This window comes from Lampris incognitus, chromosome 18 (genome assembly GCF_029633865.1).
Source record: "Lampris incognitus isolate fLamInc1 chromosome 18, fLamInc1.hap2, whole genome shotgun sequence".
Classification (NCBI taxonomy): Eukaryota; Metazoa; Chordata; class Actinopteri; order Lampriformes; family Lampridae; genus Lampris; species Lampris incognitus.
In genome coordinates, this window is record NC_079228.1 from 7,082,533 (window position 1) to 7,109,518 (window position 26,986).

The 26,986-nt window shown below is 45.4% G+C and overlaps 1 protein-coding gene across 1 annotated transcript in view; it reads left to right on the forward strand.

Moving 5' to 3' along the window:
• phf14 (PHD finger protein 14) overlaps positions 1–26,986 on the forward strand; it is a 204,689-nt gene that overhangs the window by 157,990 nt on the left and 19,713 nt on the right. The window contains exon 17 of the mRNA XM_056298369.1: positions 240–357. Coding sequence (XP_056154344.1) covers positions 240–357 — 118 coding nt within the window. The remainder of the gene's footprint in view (positions 1–239; positions 358–26,986) is intronic.

Here is a 26,986-nt window from a genome sequence, read left to right on the forward strand (position 1 = left end):
TCCCATGACTGACAAGTAACGCTGCTGTCACCGCCCTTCATCCACCCTGACGCCGTCATCGCTTACTGAAGAAGCTCCGTTATTTATGGGGCTTGATCCCGAGGCACACTCAGTCAATCACGTGTGTGTGTGTGTGTGTGTGTGTGTGTGTGTGTGTGTGTGTGTGTGTGTGTGTGTGTGTGTGTGTGTGTTGTATGCACAGTATCAGAGGTTTCACATCTGCCCTGCCTCCTTCCCAGATGTGACGAGTGCAGCCTCTGCTACCATTTTGGATGTCTGGACCCTCCCCTGAAGAAGTCCCCCAAACAGACAGGATACGGCTGGATCTGTCAGGAGTGTGACACGTCCTCCTCCAAGGTGAGTGAGGGAGTGTGTGTGTGTGTGTGTGTGTGTGTGTGTACGAAAGATGGCTGTGTGGGGGTTAGGGCAGCTTGCTGTGACGTCTCATGTTTTTGTGGGGGTTGTAATTCTCCTGATAACCTATATCAAATACATCATTAGGAAAAGTTGCGGTTATCCAGTGATCGCGGCATTGTCCCGTTGTGGGGTTCCAGTCGGATGTGAGCTTATGTGATGAGGTAATGCCGTAGCAGAGCTGCTCATCTGCAGTGCTGGTAGTTCTTCCAGTGGGCAGATTGACCTCTGGACAGGTGGTGAACCGAGCAAGACCAATACACATGATGAAAGACATGTCCCCTACTGTCTGCTGGTACAACACATTGATGAGAGAGAGAGAGAGTAGAGAGAGAAGGGAGACAGAGAGAGAGTAGGGAAAGGGAGAGAGAGAGAGGAGAGAGAGAGTAGAGAGAGAAGGGAGACAGAGAGAGAGTAGGGAAAGGGAGAGAGGAGAGAGAGAGCAGAGAGAGAAGGGAGACAGAGAGAGAGTAGGAAAAGGGAGAGAGAGAGAGGAGAGAGAGACGAGGGGGGAGACGAGAGAGAGAGTAGGGAAAGGGAGAGAGAGGAGAGAGAGAGGAGAAAGAGAAAGAGGAGAGTGACAGAGGGGAGAGAGGGGGGGGAGAGAGAGAGGAGAAAGAGAAAGAGGAGAGTGACAGAGGGGAGAGAGAGAGGGGAGAGAGAGAGAGAGAGAGAGAGAGAGAGAGAGAGAGAGAGAGAGAGGGAGAGAGAGGAGAGAGAGACGAGGGGGGAGACGAGAGAGAGAGTAGGGAAAGGGAGAGAGAGGAGAGAGAGAGGAGAAAGAGAAAGAGGAGAGTGACAGAGGAGAGAGAGAAAGGGGAGAGAGAGAGAGAGAGAGAGAGAGCGAGTTCATGGTCCACTGGTCCATGCTTCCTCCTCAGCTAACTTTAGTGTTGTACATTATACCTTGCCTTCCATCTTGCTCTGAGCTGACACCTCTCTTCTGACTGATTGACAGTCTGCTGTAGACTGGTTCCTCGGCAGATGAAGCGTGACAGAGACTACCTCACAAATTATCACAGGAAAGAGGCAGACCTAAGAATGTAAAAGTGAGGTTTGACATTTTAAAGGAACGAATAAATATAGCCCCTTGAGGCCAGGTGCCACAGCTTAAATCATTTCTGTGGTCGAAGCTCAACTTCACACCGGCGAAACAAGTGTCCGCTATGCCAGCATCGCCTGGCACACGCTGCTTGTTGCTGCCGATGAAAAGGAAGTCGGACAAGCCATAACCACATGGTAGACTAGCATGGAGCCAGCATAGGTAGGGAATAACATAGTGGTAGCTAGCTGTTTTACCGCTCACAGAGCTACAACAACTAAGTCAGCACGATGTGCAGAAGTGGGGCGTCCACCTCTCTGAGCAGCGTGTGTGTTATTTACCATGTGTACACACATGCAGAGTGAAGATAAAATACGAAGATCCCCTAAAGGCAGTCTATATGGGTTCCCATTGTAGGATGTGGGTTGCAGAGGATCTGGAGATTGTGGTACTATGGCTGTCTAAAACCTCCTGAAGACTACGATTTTAGCAACCCTATAAGTTTACTGCAGGCCACACTGTGTGATATGGATCTAACAAACTTGGTACGACATCAGGTGTGACATATGTAGACTGTACGATGATAACACTACTGAATCGCAGGCTACGACGCAAGTCCATAAAAATGTCATCAACGTGATCAATCTACGCCGCTGGTAGAGCAACATGACGCCAAGCAGGGATCGAGTCCTTTCAATAGGCGCCGCAGCTCGTTTTGTTGCTCGTTTCGTTGAATCCATCACATTTGGGTCACAGATGCTGACAGTCTCGTGTTTAGCGTCAGCAAAGATTCTGCGTGGTGTTGATCTGTGCGTCATTTCCTGCTGCAATTTCTATTGGTTGGTTAGTAGACATAGGTCGCAGCAGCAGCCACTTTGTGAGACGGTCATCCTACACTTGTGGCACTGTCAGACTTTTATCCCAGCTTATCTTTGGTTGCAAGACCGTGATAACGGCCGTCTTTCAACCTGTCTCACAGTGCGACGTAGGACCACCACCGTTTCGGAGCCACGACCAAAGATATCGCCACGTTCAGTCATCTGTTGTCTGAGGCGGCCCAAATCGCACAGCCTGTAGGATCTCTATGGCAGAAATCAAAGGTTCCTTCTGCTCTCGTAAGAGCTCCTTCACTTAACACAGCAAAACACATAGAACGATAACTAATTAAAACATTCCTTTACCTGTGGACTGACACATAAAATACACAGAACTTATTGTGGGACGTATAGCATGCTGATAATATTATTATTATTATTATTATTATTATACAAATGTCCTTTAACTTCATGCCATAATACAACATAATAAGTGGGCAGGTCCATTCCTTGGGCCTCGGGTTAGAATTAGGTAGAAGTCTATTTGATGGATAGTGCCTTTCTTAGGATATGAGATGTTCCCAGCGGTGCCATCTTGTGTAGTTCTTGTATTCTGATGTTACCCGGCGGGATCCGTTGGATGTATTTCTCCATCCCTTTTTTACAAGTCCCAGGGCTCCTATCACTACTGGTACTGTTGTGGTTTTTACAAGTCCCAGGGCTCCTATCACTACTGGTACTGTTGTGGTTTGATTCCCCACATTCGTTCAATCTGGATTTCAAGGTCTTTATATTTGGACAGTTTTTCAGTTACTTTTACTGGGGTGTTCCTTTCAGTCGGGATGGACATGTCGATGAGTAGGCAGCTTTTTTCTTTCTTGTTCTTGATGATGATGTCTGGTCTGTTGGCCTTTATCTCACAGTCTGTCTGTATTGGCATGTCCCATACGATTGTGATGTGGTCTTTTTCTGTTACTGTTTGGGGCTGGTGCTCGTACCGTTTTTCTTTTGTGTTGATGTTGAATTCTTTGCAGATGTTCCAGTGCAGGTATGTGGCTGCTTTGTTGAGTCTTTGTAGGTATTCAGTTCTGGCCATCTCAGGGCACCCTGCCATGATATGGTCAATGGTTTCCTGGAATTGACCACATATCCTGCACGCTGGGTCTGTGCCATCTTTGAGGATTCTGCTCTGGTAGTAACTGGTCTTGATGGCCTGGTCTTGGGCAGCGATGATGAAGCCCTCTGTTTGGGATTTCAGCCCAGCTGTTTTGAGCCATTGGTTGAGCTTCGTTTTCAGGTTGCGGTGTTTCAGGGAGATTGAGCTCTCTTCTGAACACTGCGGCTTGGTTAGCTACAGAGTACTTTTTGTTTTGTTTTTCATGCTCTCTAGCAATCATGGGAAGGGGGTCATTTTTGGTGTTACGGTAAGTATCTAGGCCTATTGTTGTTGTTTTGTAGGCAGTTTCCAGTTGGATTAGGCCCCTGCCACCCTCGTTTCTGGGGAAGTACAATCTATCCACATGTGGTTTTAGGTGGTGCATCCTCTCTAAGGTGAGTATGTTTGTTGTTTTTCTATCCAGTTTCCTGATCTCTTCTAGTTTCCAGTCGACGATGTTGGAGCTGTAAGTTATGACGGGTGTAGCCAGGGTGTTGATGGCTTCCATTTGGTTGGATGCATTGAGTTGGGATTTTGTTACCATTCGTATTCTTCGGTAGTACTCCTTTCTGATCTTTTCTCTCATTTTAACATGTTGTATCCCGTCCCCTTCATTCACTCCCAGATATTTGTATGTGCCTTCTTGTTCTAGGTCTTGGATGGTGGTGTGTAGGTCAATTTGGATGTTTTTGGTGGTGGTAAGTTTTCCTTTTTTGAATGTAACTTTGGCACATTTGTCTAGTCCGAACTCCATTTTGATGTCATCACTGAAGCCTTTTATGATGGTCAAAAGGCCAGTTTGTTCTTGGTCACTCTTGGTAAAGGTTTTCAGGTCATCCATGTAGACTCAGCGTTTCTCAAACCTCTCCTGGAGGACCACTTGTCCTGCATGTTTTAGATCTCTCCCTGCTCCAAACACAGCTGATTTAAATGATCAGTGTTGTTATTAGGCAGCTTCGGGAGCTCATAACGAGTTGATCATTTCAATCAGCTGTGTTGGAGCAGGGAGAGATCTAAAACATGCAGAACAAGTGGTCCTCCGGGACAGGTTTGAGAAACGCTGGACTAGATGGTTAATAGTGCATGCACATGTGGTATAACCATAGCTGGTGTTGTTCAGGAGGGAGGATAGTGGAGTAAAAGCTATGCAAAAGAGGAGGGGAGAAAGAGAGTCACCTTGAAATATGCCGCTATTGATGTTGATCTGCCTTGAATGTAGCGTCCCGTCTGTATATTTTAGAACAAGGGTTATTTTCCACTGGTCCATATTTGCTGTTAGGATCTTGATAAGGATTGGTGATATTTTGCAGATGTCAAGACATTTTAATACCCAGTCATGGGATGCAGAGTCGAACGCCTTCTTATAATCTATCCAGGCTGTTGTCAGATTTTTCTTCCTCGTTTTTACTTCCTTAGTGATGGCCTTGTTTATTAAAAGCTGGTCTTTGCAGCCATAGCTCCCTTGTTGACACCTTTTTTTTCCTATGGGAAGAAGGTTGTTTTCTTCCAGGTGTTTGTAAACTCTCCCGGTGATGATGGATGTTAAGATCTTGTAGGTTGTAGGGAGACATGTGATGGGACGATAGTTTTTAGGGTTTTTTGGTGTCTTCTGTTTTGGAAAGTAGGTAGGTGGTACCAGTTGTGAGCCATTCGGGGCAGGTTTCTGGGTTGCTGATGCATCCATTGTAGGCATTTGTCAGCTCTTGGTGTAAAGATGGTAAGTTCTTGATCCAGAAGTTCGCTATCCCGTCATTACCAGGGGCTTTCCAGTTGCTGGACTTATGCATTGCTGTTTTTGTTTCTTCTAGGGTTATTTGTGGCCATTCTTGTTGGTTGGTTTGGATGGTCTCTGTTTCTATTTGCCCGATCCATTCAGCATCTTTTTTCTTTTTTTTCTTTGTAATTCTTTTGTTTTTCCCAGCTGTTGCTCCAGAAATTCTCTACTTCATCAATTTTAGGAGGTTCTTTGACCTCAATGGGCCTTTTCCCTAGTTCTCTATAGAATTTCTTTGCATTCTCTTTGTAAGTTTTGTTCTGGTGGAAGAACTTTTGTCACTCATCGAACCTTTTCGCTCATTGGGCTTTTTTTGTAGTTGTTGTTTCAATTTTCCAATGGCTGTTAGTATTTGCTCTTTCTGTTTGATGTTGTGTTTCCTGATTAGTGCTGTTTTTCGTTTTTCTTTGACTGGTTTCTCGTTTAGTGTAGTTATGTCTCCCCTAATTTTGCGTATTTCACTTTCAATTTTCTTTTTCCATCTAGGTTGGTTATCTTTTCTTGGTCTGTTCTTCCTCTTTTGTTTGATGCCCAGTGATTCACTGATGGCAGAGGCAGTTGCATAGACAAGGTGGTTAATGTCTGTGAGGGACAGCACTTCTTGGAGTTGGTCTTTTATCTGGTTGATGACTTTGTTTGCTGTTTCTATGGCTAATTTTGAGTGCTGATCACTATTGGGGTTTCTTTGGCTATTTCGTATTTTCCAACGATGCTTTCTTTCATTGCGCTCACTTTCTCATCTTGTTCATCTTTGTTCGGTGGTTTTTGGTCACCTGGCTTATCAGTTCTCTCATTTTTGTGATTCTTATCTTCATTTTGCTCCTCTGGGTCTGCGTTTGTATCCCTCTCATCAGGTTTTACATTCTCAGCTCTCTGCTTTACTCCTGCTTGGATGGCTTCCAGCTCCATTCCGGTTATGTTGATGATATCACGGCGGACATTTGCAAGTTTGTTGGAATCTAGATTCAGCCTGTTTGTGGCATGCCAGATGTCATAGGTGCTTTGAATTACCGATGTTTTTGGATTGAAGGAAGCAGTGTAGAAGGTTTCCATGACTTCTTTGTACTCTTCCCTAGGCCATTTCTGTTGACTGGCTTTAGTGGGATTTTGAGATGGTGCAACATGAAGGCCTCTTTGAGGAATGTCCTCGGTGTGGTGATCCTCAGGTGCATTTTGGGTAGAGTTTGTTCCAGTAGCACACTTTTCGATCTCAGCCCGGTTCCTTACTGAAGGTCGCGGTCCTTGGTAACCCGTGTGACGACCGATGCGGTATGAAGATCTGGTGATACGAGTTTCCATAAAAAAAAAAATTAGTGAATTTTAGGTTGCACAACCACCAGTATTTTTCCGAGATACCAGCTCTAGGAGAGTTGCCGACCAAGGTTAAAGAGCCTCTCCTGCCCATGAGGCTAACCCCCGCCAGATGCCAACCCGGTACTTTAGAGTCTCGGGGCTTTTTGTTTTTTGTCAGAGCCCCTTTGCCCACTTGTATTGTTGGCTTGCCATACTTGCGTTGCCTGGTCCATGCCACGTGGAGGAGGGGTTGAACTTCTACAGACCTTATTATTATTATTGTTATTATTATTGTCTTTATTTAAACTCAAAAATCATTGAGGGCCGGCCCTCATTTACAACGACGTAGAGTAACAGTTTAAAATAACTTATAAAGATATAAAATAAAAAACAAATAAAACAACTAAAACATATACAAAGAGAAGCTGAATGGTTTGTAATCATGGATTTAAATTGACCAAAGAATACCAAAATATTAATTTTTAGGGTGCATTGTAAAGAGTGCCAGGCGGTCAGAATATAGAAACCAAAAGCAGATCTTCCAAGCTCAGCACAAACTAGAGGAATTTGCAGTGAAAGCCGGTCATTAGACCAAGTCTGATGTGGTCTACAGCAGTGTTTCCCAACCCAGTCCTCAAGGACCCCCTATCCTGCAGATTTTCTTTGCAACCCTCAATAGGTACCTCTTTGTAGTTATTCAACCAATCAGCAATGAATTATGTCAGATGTTGTACACCCTGCATAATTAAGTGCTATGAGATGATTGGTTGAGTAAGCACAAGCAGGGCTACCTATGCAGGGTTTCAATGAAAAGCTGCAGGATAGGGGGTCCTTGAGGACTGGGTTGGGAAACACTGGTCTAGAGGACCAGTCTTGCATAGATAGGGTATAAAATGGCAGCTTCCCAATAAAGGGCCTGGTAGATAAACAAATACACATGCCTGTCACGTCTCTGGGGCAGAGAAGACCACCCAACTTTATCATACAGGATGCAATGGTGAATTCTATAAACATCACCATTAATAAACCTGAGGGCAAAATTATGAACAGCATCCAAGAGTTTATGAGTAGAGGCAGAGGCATGCCTCAATTACGATAATCCATAGCATCCATCACCTACATCACCATAATCCATAACATCACCTACATCACCTTCACCATAATCCATAACACCACCTACATCACCATAATCCATAACATAACCTACATCACCATAATCCATAACATCACCTACATCACCATAATCCATAACATAACCTACATCACCATAATCCATAACATCACCTTCCTCACCATAATCCATAACATCACCTACATCATCATAATCCATAACATCACCTTCATCACCATAACCCATAACACCACCTTCATCACCATAATCCATAACTTCACCTTCCTCACCATAATCCATAAAATCACCAATATCACCATAATCCATAAATTACCATAATCCATAACATCCCCTACATCACCATCATCCATAACACCACCTACATCACCATAATCCATAACAGAGCGAAAAACAGCTTCAACGATCCTTTTCCTACAAAGCATAGGAAAATTAGTATTATCCCCCCCCCCTTTTTTTCTCCCCAGTTGTACCCGGCCAGTTACCCGACTCTTCCGCGGCGTACCGGTCACTGCTCCACCCCCTCTGCCGATCCGGGGAGGGCTGCAGACTACCACATGCCTCCTCAGATACATGTGGAGTCGCCAGCCGCTTCTTCTGACGGAGAGGAGTTTCACCAGGGGGACATAGCTCGTGGGAGGATCACGCTATTCCCCCCAGTTCCCCCTCCCCCCCGAACAGGCGCCCCGACCGACCAGAGGAGGCGCTAGTGCAGCAACCAGGACACATACCCACATCCGGCTTCCCACCCGCAGACATGGCCGATTGTGTCTGTAGGGTCGCCCGACCAAACCGCAGGCAACACAGGGATTTGAACCGATGATCCCCATGTTGGTAGGCAACGGAAGAGACCGTCACACCACCCGGACGCATAGTTAGTATTATTTCTATACAAAAAGCAATTATTTGTTAGTATGTCTATCTATATGAAATTTTAATGTGAATGTGTCATCTATCCAAATCCCAAGGTGTTTATAATCTGTAACTCAATAATGGATGGATGCTTGTACAGTGGAAATATTAAAGTCTTTGCCTCTGTTGCCTCTAGCTCTAGAGGATAACAAACTTAGTTTCATGTGCATTCAGTACAAGTTTAAGATCATTAAATGCAGCTTGCGGAACGTCAAAGAAATGCTGCGGGTTCTCCACAGCTAGCTGAGCAGGGTCACCAATACCATACAATAAGGAGGTGGAGCTGGAGGTGGCAGAGTTGAAGATGATAAGATTTTCATTGGGAGTGATGAAGAAGGACAGGATTAGGAACGAGTATATTAGAGGGACAGCTCAGGTTGGACGGTTTGGAGACAAAGCAAGAGAGACAAGATGGAGATGGTTTGGACATGTGTGGAGGAGAGATGCTGGGTATATTGGGAGAAGGATGCTGAATATGGAGCTGCCAGGGAAGAGGAGAAGAGGAAGGCCAAAGAGGAGGTTTATGGATGTGGTGAGGGAGGACATGCAGGTGGCTGGTGTGACAGAGGAAGAGATGGAAATGGATGGAAAAACGGATGATCCGCTGTGGCGACCCCTAACAGGAGCAGCCGAAAGTAGTAGTAGTAGTAGTAGTAGTAGTAGTAGCAGTAGTGGTGGTGGTAGTAGATTGTATCACCCAACGTATTTGTACCTACACATGTTAAAACGGGAGAAGCATGTAGGTGGTGGTGTGTTTTCATGTGCAGCTGTTCCTGTTGTGTCCTCCGATGCAAACGGACTCCTCTGTTTCTTACTGGCACGTGTCTGTCTAAGGACAGATTCAACATGTCGGCCTTTTCGCACGCTGCGAGAAATGTAGCACGTTGTGCCCAACGACCTGGAGGTTAAAATGACAAAGCTGAGTTTGATGGCGATGTCGAGTTCCACCTAACAGTTACGTAGGATTCCCTTTTCACACAAACATGAAAAGGGCATGTGATACAAGCAGAGCTTTTCAGACTTTTAGATTGTTTTCTCATCAAGTTTAATTGCAATCAAGCGTAACATTTTTCTCCTTCTAAATGTGATTAATTTGGTAAATATATCCCTGTTTTGATTTCTCTAGAGAATGGCAGTCTCCTGCCAGTCTCCTGCCATGTGGAAAATAGAGTTTAACTGATGTTGGCAGAGAAGAAGTGAAACATAAAAGCCATGCGAGAAGTGCCGGATTGGATGAGTTAGAAATTAAATTAGGAGAAAAATGGAAAGGTTAAAGCTCACTTTAGATGTTGGATGGCTGGCAGGAGATGGTGAAGCTTATTCTAAGAGCCTCGTCGGGAAGGGCACAGAAATACATCAGCCGTGTTGTCAGAGGTATTTCTGAAGTTGGTCGCAGCCAAGAAATATTACATTTATTATGGTTGAAGTCTTTTGTTTCTGACAGAAATTCATTGAAAGCTGAAATATTTTAATAGGTCTTTATGGTAGCGATGTCATCAAATATTAATATATCAAATATATCAAATATCGATCCCCGCGTGATATAGAAAATTATCATAAAACTTGCTTTTTAATGCCGTTTTCCTATTCATTTTCTTTTTGGACCCCCCCCAGCTCTATCCGGCCAATTACCCCACTCTTCCGGGGCATCCCGGTCGCTCCTCCACCCCCTCTGCTGATCCGGGGAGGGCTGCAGACTACCACATGCCTCCTCCCATACATGTGGAGTCGCCAGCCGCTTCTTTTCACCTGACAGTGAGGAGTTTCACCGGGGGGACGTAGCGCGTGGAAGGATCACGCTATTCCCCCCAGTCCCCCCCCCCAAACAAGCTCTCCGGCCAACCAGAGGAGGCAGTAGTGCAGCCACCAGGACACGTGCCCACATCCGGCTCCCCACCTGCAGACACGGCCAATGTGTCTGTAGGAAGGGGATTCGAACCGACAACCTCCGTGTTGGTAGGCAACGGAATAGACTGCTACGCTACCCGGACGCAACGATCGGTTTCGTATGCAAATATGAGCGTGACCATTAACTAGAGTTTCAGTGGCCATGTGTACTATTCAGAGAGGATTGGGGAATGTTTGCAATCACAGCATTCCCAAATCCTATGTGAAAACTAATTCCTTGTGAAAACCCAGTGACTTTCGCATTAGGTTATGGAAACTCACTGAAATGAGCAGTCCCTATGGGTTTGTAGGCATGTGCGCCCTATGTCTCTAAACAAATTCTAACCATTCCGGCAGTATTGCGGGATTTGTTTATTTATTTATTTTGTAGATAGTGGAAGGAAGCCCGAGGGTCTGGTTTACATCCCAAAACTACACAGCCTACCATGTTTGCTGTCAAAACTTTCACTAAGCTAAAGCAAACTCGCCCTGCGTCCACTCTGTGCAGGAGGGTTCGAGTTTCTTGGCCCGCCCCTCTCATTTGCATATTTGACAGCGATTGACTTCCGGCTTTATGGCGTGTACCAAATCTAATTGATCCGGGGTACGTTTGAATCTCAGATTAGATTTTAGGGGAGGCACAGACGGCTCCTCCTACAGTATGAGAACGTGAAAACACCGCTCTCGTGACAAACGTTGCACGTATGCAAGTCAGTATAGTCAAGGCCAGACATTTTAGGGGGCACAGACATAAGAAAAACACAATTTGAGTGGAAGTGTACTTTAAGAAACAGGTCCCGGACCCAAAAGTTTCGGGCACTTGGGGCGGAAACGCGGCTTAATGTTGTTCCGTAGCCGCGCGCACTTGCGTGTCTACACACTTAAATACAGTGGGCGGCAGTATGCACCTGGTTGGTTGGTGAACCACCAATAAATACGAAGAAGAGTACGTCTGCGTCATCAACTACACATGTGTTTATGTTGTCGCGCCAGCGTGGAAAGGCGCGCCACCCCCCCACCCCGCCGAGGGACGCTGTTTTGTTTGTTTTTTTAAAAGAATGGACCGAGACCTTTTCCAAGTTCCCGCCGCAGCTTTTTCTCCCACATGCCAGACTCCGTGTTCCTACTGTAACCGGTTATTTTCTTGCCCGGTGCGGGATTCGATATGGGGTGTAATGCACCACAAGGCGACGCCACTAAAGGGTCAGACCCGTTAGCTAGGGGCTAACGTGTCTTATTAGTAGTAGTTTACAATCGTCACCCTCTCCCGGAAGCGCGTCCTCGCGCTTTGTTCTTCCCGCGCTCCGAAGAGACTTCTGAGGATCTGCACACTTCCGGATCCCACCGCTGCCACCAATGTAATCGGTTATTTTCTTGCCCGGTGCGGGATTCGACGGGGTGTACTGCACAACAAGGCGACGTCACTAACCGCTCGGCTAAAGGGTCAGACCCGTTAGCTAGGGGCTAACGTGTCTTATTAGTAGTTTACACTACCTCCCGACCTCTGCAGAGGCGGGAGGATTCAAGATGGCGGAGTGAGTAGCGGTACCCTTGGAGGCTCCGGTTAAATTTTTGTCCTAGAGTCCTTGACATTTAAACCTTTCGAGCAATAAGCTAATGTTGTTTAACCAGATAACAGTATCAAGATACCTTGAAAGAAGCATCTGTACTCAAGACTTTGGAACAAAGGAAACAACGTGTTTGATCGAATGACGGACCTAATAGCTCCTCACGAGGTGCGTGATGAGGGCGACGATAAGAAACTGATATGGATGAAGAGACTTCTAAGGAAGAAAGAATAAATTGGACTCACACGCCAATTAAAGTCAGAAACCCGAGAAATTGAAAGCGCAAGGTGAGAACATGGAGGAGGGTGACGGTACACGGAGCTGCGGTCGGCGGAGTATGTTTTCATCCGTCACGACGCGCACCGCGGTCCCCTGCAGCCACCCTACGACGGCCCCTTTCGGGTACGGGACACTGGAGATAAGCACTTTGTGGTGGAGGTTGGCAGCAGGCTGGAGAGGGTTTCTGTGGACCGCCTCAAGCCTGCTCACCTGGACTTAGACCGCCCTGTTGGTCTGGCCCTGCCCCCACGGCGGGGGCGGCCCCCGGCCCGTGGGGGCGCCCCCCGGCCCTGCCCCCCTCCCCCGGCGAGCCGCCCCCTGCTTCCCCAGCCCCTCCCTTTCCCCGGTCCAGCTGTGAGGACTCTGCTGCTTTGCCTGCGGTTAACCAGCCCCCAGCTCCTGTTCAGCGGAGCCGTTGGGGCAGAGAGATCCGCCCCCCTCGCCACACTGACTTCTCGTATTAAGGCGAATTCTGGGGAGACGTGTGGCAGTGTTTCTCAACCCAGTCCTCAAGGAACCCCTGTCCTGCAGATTTTCATTGTAACCCTGCATAGGTAGCCCTGCTTGTACTTACTCAACCAATCATCTCGCAGCACTTAATTATGCAAGGTGTGCAACATCTGACAAAATTCATTGCTGATTGGTTGAATAACTACAAACAGGTACCTATTCAGGGTTGCAAAGAAAATCTGCAGGATAGGGGGTCCTTGAGGACTGGGTTGAGAAACACTGGGTTATAGGGCTACATAATTCCCCTTATTGAGCTGGTAGGAACGTTGGTGTACAGCTGCTGTTTTCTCGGTTCGTGTTTACAGTGACACACTTCCGCTGCGCGGGTTTTTGTTGTTATGGTGAAGGAATAATTGGTGCATGTTGTGTAGCCGGAAGAGAGAGTTGTCACGACTCCTGATTGAGCTCCTCTGTAAGTTAAATGTTTTCTTTTATGTCGTTAAATACTAGGGGGTTGAAAAATAAGGTGACGCGTGAGGCAACTTTTCTTTTTGCAAGAAACTCATTCAGTTGAAACAGACACAAAATTCTGGAAACAGCAGTGGGGAGACTGTTTTCTTTAGTCATGGGACATCACATTCGGCTGGCGTAATGACATTGTTAAACAGGTTCCCTGGAAGGGTAATTAACTACAGAAGTGATATTAATGGCTATTGGCTAATGCTGGTGTTGAAAACTAATGAGGTAAACTCTATTTTGTTATGTGTATAGAAAAACCCAGAACAAACATGTATTTGCATCCCTGAGTAAGTTGTTGGAGGAATGGAAAGTGTGTTACACAACTGATAAAATCATCATGGGAGGGGACTTTAAAGTAGTTCCTGGTCTCTGGTTTGACCGTCTTCCATCAAGGGGACAGTGTCATAATTATGATGAAATAATAGTTGAATTGATCACAAAAGCAAGTTTTACTGATTATTGGAGAATGAAAAATCCCACTCCTACACAATATACCTGGTTTAATGCATCTAATATTGGCCAGTGTTCAAGGATAGATTATTGGTTGATCTCCAATACTTTAGTCAATGAGGTCTCTAAGTGTGAAATCTCTGCTTCACCTCTAACTGATCATGGTGTCATCTCGATGTCCTTTTTGTTGTGTAGGAATGAGTCTAACCTTAGCTCTACCTGCAATTTCAATAATAACCTTTTGGAAAATTAAGATTTTTGCAAAGAAGCCAAACAGTTGGTTAAAGAAATTGCTGAACTGGAAATGTCCTCCTTGAGTAAATGGGAGTGGTTCAAATTTAAAGTTAGACAGCTAGCGATTAAAATAAGTAAAGGCTCTTCTAAACTTAAAAAGCAGAAACAGCGAGACATCGTAAGTGATACTAACAGATTATGTTACAAAACTGAATTGTCATTTGAGGAACAAGCTAAATTAAACCATCTCCAATCCCAATTGGATAATATATATTTGGAAAAAGCAAAGGGGGCATTTATTCGTTCAAGAGCTCGATGGATTGAAGAAGGAGAAAAAATCGTCTTATTTCTTTAGTTTGGAAAAACAAAGACAAACCAAAAAGAAAATTCAGAAGTTGCTTATGAATGGTGTCACCATTGAAAAGCAAGACCAAGTAAATGAGGAAATAAGAGTTTTCTATAGCAACCTGTACAAATCCAACTTTTCCAAGGAAAATTGTCTGTTGCTTTTTGAAAAAATTAGAGAATTCAATAAAATGATAGGTGATGAATTTAAACAACGTATGGAGGACAAGCTTAAGATTGAAGAGTTGGATAGAGCAATTCTGCTGGGAAGTCTACTGGGAAGTCACCAGGACTTGATGGTTTAACCGTGGACTTCTACACTTTTTTAATGGAGGGATATAAGAGAACTGCTCTATAATGCCTTTGTAGAATGTATTTCAGCAAAAACATTTTTCCCACTATGAAGCAAGGTATTATCACCCTAATCCCAAAACGCAACAAAGATAAACTTTCATTAGACAACTGGGGACCGATAACCTTATTAGGTAACGATTACAAACTGTTGGCACATGTTTCTGCTAATCGATTAAATGAGGGCTTAACACCAATAGACGATGAATGTCAATCAGCCTTTATAAAAGGTAGAAGTATACATAACCACACCAGGCTCTTACTTGATATGCTTGATCATCGAGACTTAATTGATACAGCTATTTTGTATTATTTCTTGGTTTTTATAAGGCATTTGATACCATCGAACATTCCTTTTTACTGGAAGTGCTGCACTTTCTGGGTTTTGAAGAAAACTTTTGCAATGTAATCGAGATGTTTTACACTGACGTATATAGTTCTGTATCTTTGAACCCTGGAATGACCCCTAGATTCAAGGTACAACGTGATAATTGTCAAGGGTGCCCAATATCACCAAAATTATTTATTTTGATCACTCAATTACTAACAATTCTTATTGATAACAATCCTGAAATTCAAGGTATTACTATTTTGACAAGGAATTTAGAATTAGTCAATTCGCAGGTGACACATTAATTTTCTTAAGAAATTATTCTATTGTAAAGAAAGTCCTTAATACAATGTCTTTATTCTCTAAGGCATCAGGATTATCCCTTAATATTAAAAAATGTGAATTACTTTCCATTCATTCATGCACAGATTCTCAAATTGCTTCAATTAGAGTTGAGTCTGAAGTTAAATATCTAGGAATAACAATGTCTAAAAATGTCATTAGAAGAGAAGACATTGATATTTCTCATCGCATAACTGATATGAAGAAGTCTCGCAGTCACTGGTTGACCAGAGATCTTACTATTTTTGGTGGAGTCATCTTATCTAAAGCAGAAGGTATCTCCAAATTAATTTATCTGTGCCACTCCCTATATGTTTCTTCCAATAATATCAAAACAGCCAACTCAGTTACATTCCAATTCATATGGAAAAATAAAACCCATGATATAAAAAGATCACAGCTCATTAAAGAGTATGATAAGGGTGGTATTAAAGCTTTAGAAACTGAATCAATGGTTGGAACTCTTAAGATTAAATGGCTAAAAGCATCTTGACACAGATCAAATCTAATCAAATCTATTTTTTTGTATAGCTCAATATCACAAATTACAAATGTGCCTCAGTGGGCTTAACAGCAACACAACATCCTGTCCTTAGACCCTCTCATGGGATAAGGAACAACTCCCTAAAAAAAAAACTTTAACAGGAAGAAACAATAGGAAGAAACCTCAGGGAGAGCAGCAGAGGAGGGGTCTCTCTCCCAAGACGGACAGCGTGCAATGGATGTTGTGTTCACGCAATTTACATAATACAACATTGAAAGAGGATAACAGAATTATAATGGACATAAAATTTATGAAGAACATGATGCACAGGATGCCAAGCAGTGTCAACATGCCAACGGAGCAGTCCAGGACCCAAGCCACGCGACCAGCATCATCATGTATAAAAGAAAAACTTATGTGAGGAGAGGAAGGACAGGCAGCATCCAAATAGCGACCACCATCACCACGGAGACCTGGGAGGAGAACCGACTGCACGTGCACGCAAGAGAGACTCACATGACACCATTCAAACACAGAGAAAGAGGAAGGAGAAGACGTCATTCAGAGAGAGAGAAAAGGCATGTTAGAGAAGAGAACAGTTTGCAATAGTCATTAGCCATAATCAATTAAGTCATCAATTAGTCATAATCTATACTCTGTAATCAATACTCGATAATCTGGTCGGCAGAACAGTGGGTGGTAAATTCATTGAGACAGAAAACCAACCCACATCCAGTACAGGTTGTGAAGCACTCAACTTAAAGGAAACTAGTTGTAAGTTAAGGCAAAAAGATGAGTTTTAAGTTTGGATTTAAAGACTCAACAGACTCTGGTGGTCTGATGGCAGCAGGCAGGTTATTCCATAACAATGGAGCCCAATAGGAAAAGGACCACAGCCCACTTCCATGTGGTTTCACATACCAAGGTCCTTGTTTAGAAAAATTGGTGGGCTTGATTTTGTTTTAAAATGTGATTTTGAGGTAGGCAAGATTCCTATCAAGTTGTCAGATTTCCATTCTTCAGTTTTGGGAAATGATATTTAGCCATAATTTCTCTCCTCGCGGTTCAGCTTTATGGAACAATAGAGTGATTACAAGAAATAGGAAATCAATATTTAAGAGTAATTCGTATGATGAAGGGATTTTGTTCGTAACTGATCTGTTGGATTGCAACGGTAACCTTTTGGACTATATGGTCTTTTTGAATTAATACAATTTAAATTGTACTCACAGGGAGTACAGTAGGATTTGCAAAGTGATCCCTTTACCACTGATTCAGTTCATCCAAAACACCTTAATTTCCTCAAATGTGAAATCGGTATTGCCAAATGTTATGAGTATCGATTGTACTTTATGTGGTAACACACGTGATAATAATAAGGTGATCAGTGCTGTTCTGAAATCAGGAGTGTCTCGTGATTATAACAGAGAGCCGTATGTACATGGTCCTCATGCGGACACCTTGTCTCTTATGGTGAAAACACATTCTCCATGTATTAAATGGCCCATTTCCCCAAAGGTAAAAGAAGCTCACTTTATAATAATTCACAAGGTCTACCCAGTTGCAGATGCTCTTAAGAAAAGGTTTAAATGTGAAGTGGAACCCTGTACATTTTGTAATGCAACAGACGAAACTTTACAGCGCACGTTCTTCTATTGCCCCGTGTCTCGAACATTTTGGGTCGATTTAAAAAATTGGATATCGCTTAAGGTAAATGACATTCCTTTCGTTGACATTTCTTTTGTTTTACATGGATAACCTAAACTCATCTATTTCTGATATGATTCATATCATTATTCTTATGGTGAATATCATATTCATCATAGTAAATGGAGAAACAGTAAGCCCTCTTTTGTTTGGTTCATAAATGATTTCAAATCATTTTTCTTTTCTCTTAAAAGAATGTATCCCAACAAAATGGCAAGACAGATTTACGGGGACATATCTCGTTTATTGTTGTTTTGATTTGTGTTGCCATGGTTTAAGCCTTTTGCTTCTTTGCCCAGTGATTTAGAAATGATTTTTGTTCATAAACTTATATATGTACCTTTTGTAGATCCCCGCTATTTTGTTTTGTTTGTGTATTCTGTCAGCATTTGTTTAGATGGTGGAAATATTATATTGTGTTATATGGCTTGTGTTTCCTCTGCGAGTCATTGTATGTTTTTAATGTGTCAATAATAAAAGAAGAAAAGCGTGCCAATCGCAAGAACCCAAGCCCATACAATGCCGTTGACTAGATGGTAAGCCTAGATTTGCGAAACTCTCGCACACTCTCAGACATGCACACTTGGCTTGACAATGGCAGATAATGGAGGGTTAGAATAAAGTAAGCATGAGGTTCGGGTTGGGCTGAGGTCGAGATTTGGTTGTTGGATTAGCTGTTGGTTAAAGTTGGGCTAAAGGAGGCGTTGGGTTAAGGTAAGGGTTACGTCGAGGTTGTGTTAGCGCGAGAGTTTCGCAAATTCTCAAATCTAGGGTTACCATCGACACCTGCAGATAGAAACAGATGAAAGGGGAGGGGGAATTAACATGTAATTAGAATAGTTATAACTACAAATACATTCTCTTTCGAATCAAACATCCCAGTATATGAGTGGAAAGTATTCTTCTTGCAGCTTGTAGCCTTGTTTTACTTGAACGTAGCTGAACCCTGTCATGTGATGTGCTACCTCAGCACACTTTAACAACACATATTACTGGGACAACTACAGAACATTGCAGAAGAACATTTAATATCTAGGAATTCACATTAGAGACACAACCACCGGCTAGCCCTGTAACAAACTGGCCACAATTATAAACACTGACCATACACGCCCAAGCCGTATACTGGGTTTTGACCTAGTCTTGTTTCTAGACTCTTTTTGTTGTGCATTATTTAAAAGATACATCAGACAAATTAGAATAAATGTCGACTGTAAAATCTGAAATATGTTTGCAGCCCATCGCACTTTTCCGTTTCAACTCGTAAGCAAGCTAATTGGGACATTATAGCCCTTGAGTCTACCGCATGTCTTCGGTAACTGTCACTGTGATAAGTCAGAAAGAGAGCAGACAGGCTTAAATTGGTCCTCCACTGTTAATTCATGAGGACTGTGGCTGTTGTGCACGGCAGCCGTGTTAGGGAGGGCCGGTACTGTAGAGGCGAGAGAAAGGAGCCTTTTAAACGGCAGGAAGGCTCAGGGATTAAACAATAAATGTGCTTACTGGCAGAGAGCTGGCCCTCCCAGGGGAGCCCCGGGACCGGGCTCAGTCGGCTTTAATCAACCCTGCCCCACACACTGAGTTACAGGGAGGGAAAGAAAAGAGATTAGGGGGCCCAAACAAACCAATATAAACACTTCGCAACATACTCGTGTGAACACACAGCAAATGCACACTGACTGAGATGTTTGGTATTGGTTCACCCACTTGATTCACACTTTGTCTCCCCAATAATATACCACACCGCACATATTGTTACTGCTTTTGGTAGACAACTGCACACACACAGTCCCTCTCCTGTCTCGCCTCGTCTCTTCCCCTGACCTCTGTCCTTTTCCATTGTCATCTTTATCTCTCACTTTGCCCTTCCCCTCCTCCCGCCTCCCTCACGCCATGTCTCGCATGTAAGGGACAGGTTTCATCCCCTTTGAAATATCATTTCTCCATGAAGTTGCTACCATCCCTTCTCTGCCTCTCACTTGTTTTCATCCATTCCTGGATGCCCCCCTCCCCCATTCTGTGGCCTGGTGTGCCCCTGAGCAACTGACATTTCCGCAGAGACAGGGGAATAACGTGTTGTCTTGATGTGACAAATTACTCTGAGCTCTTTTATTCTCTCTCTCTTTAACAAGCCTACCTCCTAGTGTTTCCCCCATCCAACACCTACACACTTATTCTAATGGTATCTTGGAGGGGAAAAAAAGGTGAAAGGCAAAAGGGAGAAATGTATTTCTATATATCCGTCTCACACTTTTTCAGGTGGTGTGTGTCTTCCTCAGGCTGAGGTCCTTTACCAGAGGCCTGGGAGTTTGAGGGTTCTGTGCAGAATCTTAGCTGTCCCTGGGATCACACACTGGTGGACCGAGACCTCAGATGTTGTTCCTAGACTCTGCTAGAGCCACTCTCCCAGTTTGGGGGTCACAGCCCCTAGTGCTCCTATTACCACTGGAGCTGCTGTGGATTTCACCTTCCACAGCCACTATAGCTCTTCCTTCAGCCCTTGGTATTTCTCTAGCTTCTCGTGCTCTTTCTTCCTGATGTCATCGCTCGGGGTTGCTACATCGATCAACTACTGCTGTCTTCTGTTCCTGTCGACCACCACAATCTCTGGTTGGTTAGCCAGCACCTGCTTGTCAGTCTGGAACTTGGAAGCCCCACAGGGTCTTAGCTTTGCCATTCTCAACCACCTTTAGTGGTGTCTCTCATTTGGACTTGGGGACTTCCAGTCTGTATTCAGCACAGATATTCCTATACACTATCCCAGCCACTTGGTTAAGCCTTTCAGCGTACGCTTTCCCAGCTGATATTTTACACCCTGCTACTAAGTGCTGGACTGTCTTAAGGGCATCTTTGCACAGCCTGCATCTTGGGTCTTGTCTAATGTGGTAGACTACTGCCTCAACCGATCTGGGGTCTCATTTATAAAACAGTGCATAGGATCCTTACTAAAAGCGTATGTGCGCACGAAAGCCAAAAGTGGCTTGCGCCAAAAAAAAAAAAAATAAATGGACTTAAATGTGTGAGAGGCATCATTATACAATCCAGCTTAAATTCACCACCTCGCCATCTACGTTTATGTACAGGTGCACACATTCTCCCATCAAGTTTGTTTTTATAGATCACAAATTTTGTGTGGGAAGTGGCGTATGCCTCTTTCAGGCTCCGTTTTGTGCGTACGCAACGGTTGTAAATGAGACCCCTGGTCCTTAGTGCCTGTTCTTGTGCTGCTATGATCACAGCCTCTGTACTGTCCTTCTGTCCAGCCTTTTCTAGCCACTAGTAGGATTTCTTGAGCGCTTTATCTGTAGACAGTACATCCCATGGAGGGGCTTAGTCTTCCATGATACCTCCTCTTCTCCTTCCTCCCCACTCTTTGTACTCTGTTGCCTGAGGTACTCACTCTGCAGTTCATCCTGGTGAGACCTATTTCTGATGTACTCATGGGTGTTCCTTGTTTCATCCTGGATAGTGGCTCTAACACTCACTAACCCTCAGCCCCCATCTTTTCGCTTATCATACAGTCTCAGGCTGCTGGACTTTGAATGGAACCCTCCGTGCATTTTGAGGAGTTTCCATGTCCTGATATCTGTGGCCTTTACCTCCTTCCTTTAGCCAGCTTATTATAGCAGCTGGGTATCTGATGACTGGTGGAACATATGTGTTGATGGCTTGGATCTTATTCTTCTTATTGAGCTGGCTCCTCAGGACATGCCTCCCTCTCTGGAGGTAATTGGCTGTAGCTGACCTCCTTGCTGCCTCCTCGTGGTTTCCATTAGCCCGTGGAATACCCAGGTACTTGTAACTGTCCTGTATGTCTGTTATCCTACCATCTGATAATTCAACCCCTTCAGTGTTCACCACCATTCGACCGCACTTGTCCAGTCCAAGTGACATCCCAGTGTCATTGCTGTAGATCCTGATGAGGTGGATCAGCAAGTCAATGTCTTGTTCATTCCTGGCATACAGCTTGATGTCATCCATGTATAGGAGGTGGCTGATGGTAACTCCACTTCTGAACCTGTATCCATAGCCACTCTTTGTGATGATCTGGCTGAGCGGGTTCAGGCCTATGCAGAACAGCAGCGGGGATAGTGCATCACCCTGGTATATGCCACATTTGATGGTTACCTGTGTGATTGTCTTTGAGTTGGCCTCTAGTGTTGTTTTCCACTGGCACATTGAGTTCTTGATGAAGGCTAGTAGTGTCCTGTTGGCTTGGTATAGTGCCAAGCAGTTAGTAACCATGTTTGGGGCATTGAATCCTAGGCTTTCTTGTTGTCGATCCAGGCCATGCTCAGGTTGGTCTGTCTGGTCTTAGAGTCTTGGGTGACTGCTCTATCACCCAGTAAATGGTAAATGGACTGCATTTATGTAGCACTTTTCTAGTCTTTCAACCACTCAAAACACTTTACAATGTATGCCTCACATTCACCCATTCACACACACATTCATACACTGATCACAGAAGTTGCTATGCAAGGTGCCAACCTGCTCATCCGGAGCAGTTAGAGTTTCAGTGTCTAGCTCAAGGACACCCGTAGCTGATGCTTTGAACCTCTGGTGTTGTTCCTAATTCCTTTCTAGGTTTCGCTCATGTATTGACTCATGTGCCCTTTCAGCTTTAGCTACTATGATGCCTGACAGGATCTTCCATGTTGTGGAGAGACAGACAGGTTAGTTGCTGGTAGTTGGAAGGGGTTGCATCCTTGTGTGGATCCTTCAGGATCAGTGTTGTTCTCCCCTGTGTTAGCAAATCAGGGTGAGACCCTGATGTTAGCAGCTGGTTCATCTGTGTCGCCAGGCGTTCATGGAGTGCTGTTAGCTTCTTCAGCCAGTAGGCGTGAATCATGATATATATATAGATAGATAGATAGATAGATAGATAGATAGATAGATAGATAGATAGATAGATAGATAGATAGATAGATAGATAGATAGATAGATAGATAGATAGATAGATAGATAGATAGATAGATAGATAGATAGATAGATAGTGGGTTTTTTTCTGAAACCGTCAATGGTGTTTATAAGTGCTCAACTAATGAGGAGCGGAATATAAAAAAGAATATATATATATAGTACATACATACATATATATATATTTCTATCAGGGAGGGGGTAAGTTTCATTCAGAGGAACAGTTGATAAGCATTCTCAAATGAAATGTTCAGTAGGATTTTTTTTATATCCATAAGCAGCCGAAGTTTTTAGTTCAGTGAGGAGGCATGTTTGAGCAACAAATGTGTGAAAGAAATGGCTTGTCTGAACCTTTCCTAATATTATAGTCTCCAAATTTCCGAGGCATTTAAAAATTTGACATTTTTGAAAATGCATGATGTACAAACCTTTTAAAGCATAAAGTGTGCAGAGTGTCTCAGTAATAGCAGCAAGTGGTGGGAGATAATTGACTCCACTCGGGGCATCTAAAAAGCACTCTGAGATGAGAGCTGTATTTAAGGAAACTTTTATTATCTGCCTTTAAATGCCAAGCCACACACCATTTTTGCCTGTGGGGGTAGAATGTTTCTTAAATGCCAGCATTAAGTGCAGGATACTACCTGACCGGTGTAACTGGGAATCAGCTGCTGGAGAAGATAGCAGGCGGTCAGCATTCTGCCTGACAGTTTAGTACAAAGAATTGTACAAGAAGTGATTTGTCAGAGCCGCCTGCAGCTGTAGCGCTTATCTGAGAAAAAGATGTTGGACGACCAAAGGAAAAGGTACACAGCAACCAGCACGCTGTACCCTACAGTATGTGATGCTATGGTTATGTCATGGGTTTGGCACCTGTTCTGTTTGTGTCCCTGCATTCAGAGACAAAGGTATTGTTGGTGTTTGCTTGAACAGGGAACAGTAACAGGTCAAAAACAGCACTGTGGACTTCCGTGCGGATGTTTGAGCAGCAGACTGACATACACTGACTTATTTTTTCCCCCTTTTTTTTCCCCAATTGTACCCGGCCAGTCACCCCGCTCTCCTGGCTATCCCGGTCGCTGCCCCAACCCCTCTGCCGATCCGGGGAGGGCTGCAGACTACCACATGCCTCCTCCGATACATGTGGAGTCACCAGCCGCTTCTTTCCACCTGACAATGTTGAGTTTCGCCAGGGGACGTAGCACATGGGAGGATCATGATATTCCCCCCAGCTCTCCCTCCCCCCGAATAGGCAACCCCGACGGACCAGAGGAGGTGCTAGTGCAGCGACCAGGACACATACCCACATCCGGCTTCCCACCCACAGACACGGCCAGTTGTGTCTGTAGGGACGCCCGACCGAGCCGGAGGTAACACGGGAATTCGAACCGGTGATCCCCGTGTTGGTAGACAACGGAATAGACCACTACGCTACCCAGACGCACCTACACCAACTTATTTAATACTTAATGTATATTTAAAGGGCCAGGCCTCTGCACTGACGGGCGGGCTTATGCTACATCTCTTACTGTGATCAGTTTTATTTTACTTTCATGCATGTTGTGCAATATGTTGTGCACCCCGACCGACCAGAGGAGGCGCTTGTGCAGCAACCAGGACACATACCCACATCCGGCTTCCCACCCACAGACACGGCCAATTGACCTTTCACAAAGTACCACCCCAGAACGTTGCTTGTCCAATCCTACCTTAGCAACGGTTTCTATGTGAGGGAGGTCCGTCAAGCTTTCAAATTTTCGTTCCCTTCCCCAAACCCAGAACGCAAGAAGCTCAATGTGGGCAATAAATTTGGCAGTATAGCAGACCCCATGGCCAGCTTAATCCATCCAAAACCACCAAATACCTGTCTGCTCCAAGCTAAGCTTGCTACTAGCTATTACTGATAGCTAATACAGCTAACGTATTATTACTGTTACTTTTACCCACACAGTGATTATTACCATTATCAACATATCAACGTGTTACTGACTAACAAAATAACAATATTGATGTACCTGATGAACGTAACCAGCTAGACTGTGGCCAGAGATACCTCATTTAATGATAGCTAAAGCTAGCTAGCCTGCTAACATAACTCCGTTATGCTAGTCACAGGTCAGCCAGGTTCCACCTTTCACTTCAGAGCAGAAAGACCCGCGGAGAGGGTCGGCTGGGATGGTCTCTGGCCAGTCTGGCCTCCCCGTATCCAGCCTATTAAACGTTTCTTCCCCTCTGGGAGCTCCAGGTGGGGACCGACCGTTCAGAAAAGTCATCCCGCCCGCGGAGGGTCTCGTTTGCCTTGTTTTGTTGAAAATACCGGTTCTGGTCCGAAGGTAAAAAAAATCACGGAGCATGTCCCTGACCGCCCTGCAACCCCCAGGAGCCCATACAGAACCCCGACAAAGCCTGGATAAAAGAACGCCATGGGGAACCTTGGCCAAAATCAACACTATAATACGGTGATGTTGACAATGGATTATTAAAATACACCAATACCAGTTGAAATATGTAACTTACCCTGCAGGGCAAGAGCACAACTGATCCACAATGTGTTTCAGGATTAGTTGATGGGGTTTCTCATTCTTTGATTGCGACCGGTAAGCTTTACCCTCCATTACAGTCGCCCCCGGCAACCCGGAGTCCACGTAAGTCAGTTTTACTTTTGATATTCTGAATGTGTCCCTCCTGCATACTGTAGCCCTCCTGCCTTTCACGGGACGATATTCAGGATGAATTACTCCAAAATACATCACTTGTTTTCTCTGGGAATGTGCTGATTTCTTCCTTCATGTTTTGGGGTTTTCCGGCTACTTCCTGGATGGTTCTGAAAAGCTTGATGGGCATAGCAACAGTAACTAAGGGGGGGCGGGACTTTACGAAAGGTCTGTTGTGTCTGTAGGGACGCCCGACCAAGCCTGAGGTAACTCGGGGATTCGAACCTGTGATCCCAGTGTTGGTAGGCAACGGAATAGACCGCTACACTACCCGGGCACCCTAAATCTATAGTAAAATGTCAAACCCAGTACGTTTTATTTACATGATTGGGTTAATATTGTTTTGGGATGACTTCAGTGGGATTGGGGGGGGGGGTCCTTCAGTCTCCTTCCGGGTGTGGGAGCGGGGGGGGGAGGTCCTTCAGGCTCCTTCCGGGTGTGGGAGCGGGGGGTGGGGGTCCTTCAGTCTCCTTCTGGGTGTGGGGGGGGGGTCCTTCAGTGTCCTTCCGGGTGTGGGAGCGGGGTGGGGTCCTTCAGTCTCCTTCCGGGTGTGGGAGCGGGGGGGGGGGGGGTCCTTCAGTGTCCTTCCGGGTGTGGGAGCGGGGTGGGGTCCTTCAGTGTCCTTCCGGGTGTGGGAGCGGGGGGTGGGGGTCGTTCAGTCTCCTTCTGGGTGTGGGAGTGGGGGGGGGGTCCTTCAGTGTCCTTCCGGGTGTGGGAGCGGGGTGGGGGGTCCTTCAGTGTCCTTCCGGGTGTGGGAGCGGGGTGGGGTCCTTCAGTGTCCTTCCGGGAGTGGGGGGGGGGGTCCTTCAGTGTCCTTCCGGGTGTGGGAGCGGGGTGGGGTCCTTCAGTCTCCTTCCGGGTGTGGGAGTGGGGGGGGGGGTCCTTCAGTGTCCTTCCGGGTGTGGGAGCGGGGTGGGGTCCTTCAGTCTCCTTCCGGGTGTGGGAGTGGGGGGGGGGGGTCCTTCAGTGTCCTTCCGGGTGTGGGAGTGGGGGGGGGGGTCCTTCAGTCTCCTTCCGGGTGTGGGAGCGGGGTGGGGTCCTTCAGTCTCCTTCCGGGTGTGGGAGTGGGGGGGGGGGTCCTTCAGTGTCCTTCCGGGTGTGGGAGCGGGGTGGGGTCCTTCAGTCTCCTTCCGGGTGTGGGAGTGGGGGGGGGGTCCTTCAGTGTCCTTCCGGGTGTGGGAGTGGGGGGGGGGTCCTTCAGTGTCCTTCTGGGTGTGTGGGGGGGAGGTCCTTCAGTCTCCTTCTGGGTGTGTGGGGGGGGGGGTCCTTCAGTGTCCTTCCGGGTGTGGGAGCGGGGTGGGGTCCTTCAGTCTCCTTCCGGGTGTGGGAGCGGGGGGGGGTCCTTCAGTGTCCTTCCGGGTGTGGGAGTGGGGGGGAGGTCCTTCAGTCTCCTTCCGGGTGTGGGCGTGCAAGAGAGGCTGGTTACTGGTCACTGTACACGGATCTCTTAAAAGGTTACGGTTAATTGGTTTCCGCCTCTAAATACATCATTAATAATAACATGGCTTATTGAAGATGATTTGTCTGTTGTGTCTGTGTGTTATTAGAGTGTGTGTCTGTTGTGTCTGTGTGTTATTAGAGTGTGTGTCTGTTGTGTCTGTGTGTTGTGAGAGTGTGTGTCTGTTGTGTCTGTGTGTTATGAGAGTGTGTGTCTGTTGTGTGTGTGTGTGTTATGAGAGTGTGTGTCTGTTGTGTCTGTGTGTTATGAGAGTGTGTGTCTGTTGTGTGTGTGTTATGAGAGTGTTGGTCTGTTGTGTCTGTGTGTTGTGAGAGTGTTTGTCTGTTGTGTCTGTGTGTTGTGAGAGTGTTTGTCTGTTGTGTCTGTGTGTTGTGAGAGTGTTTGTCTGTTGTGTCTGTGTGTTATGAGAGTGTGTGT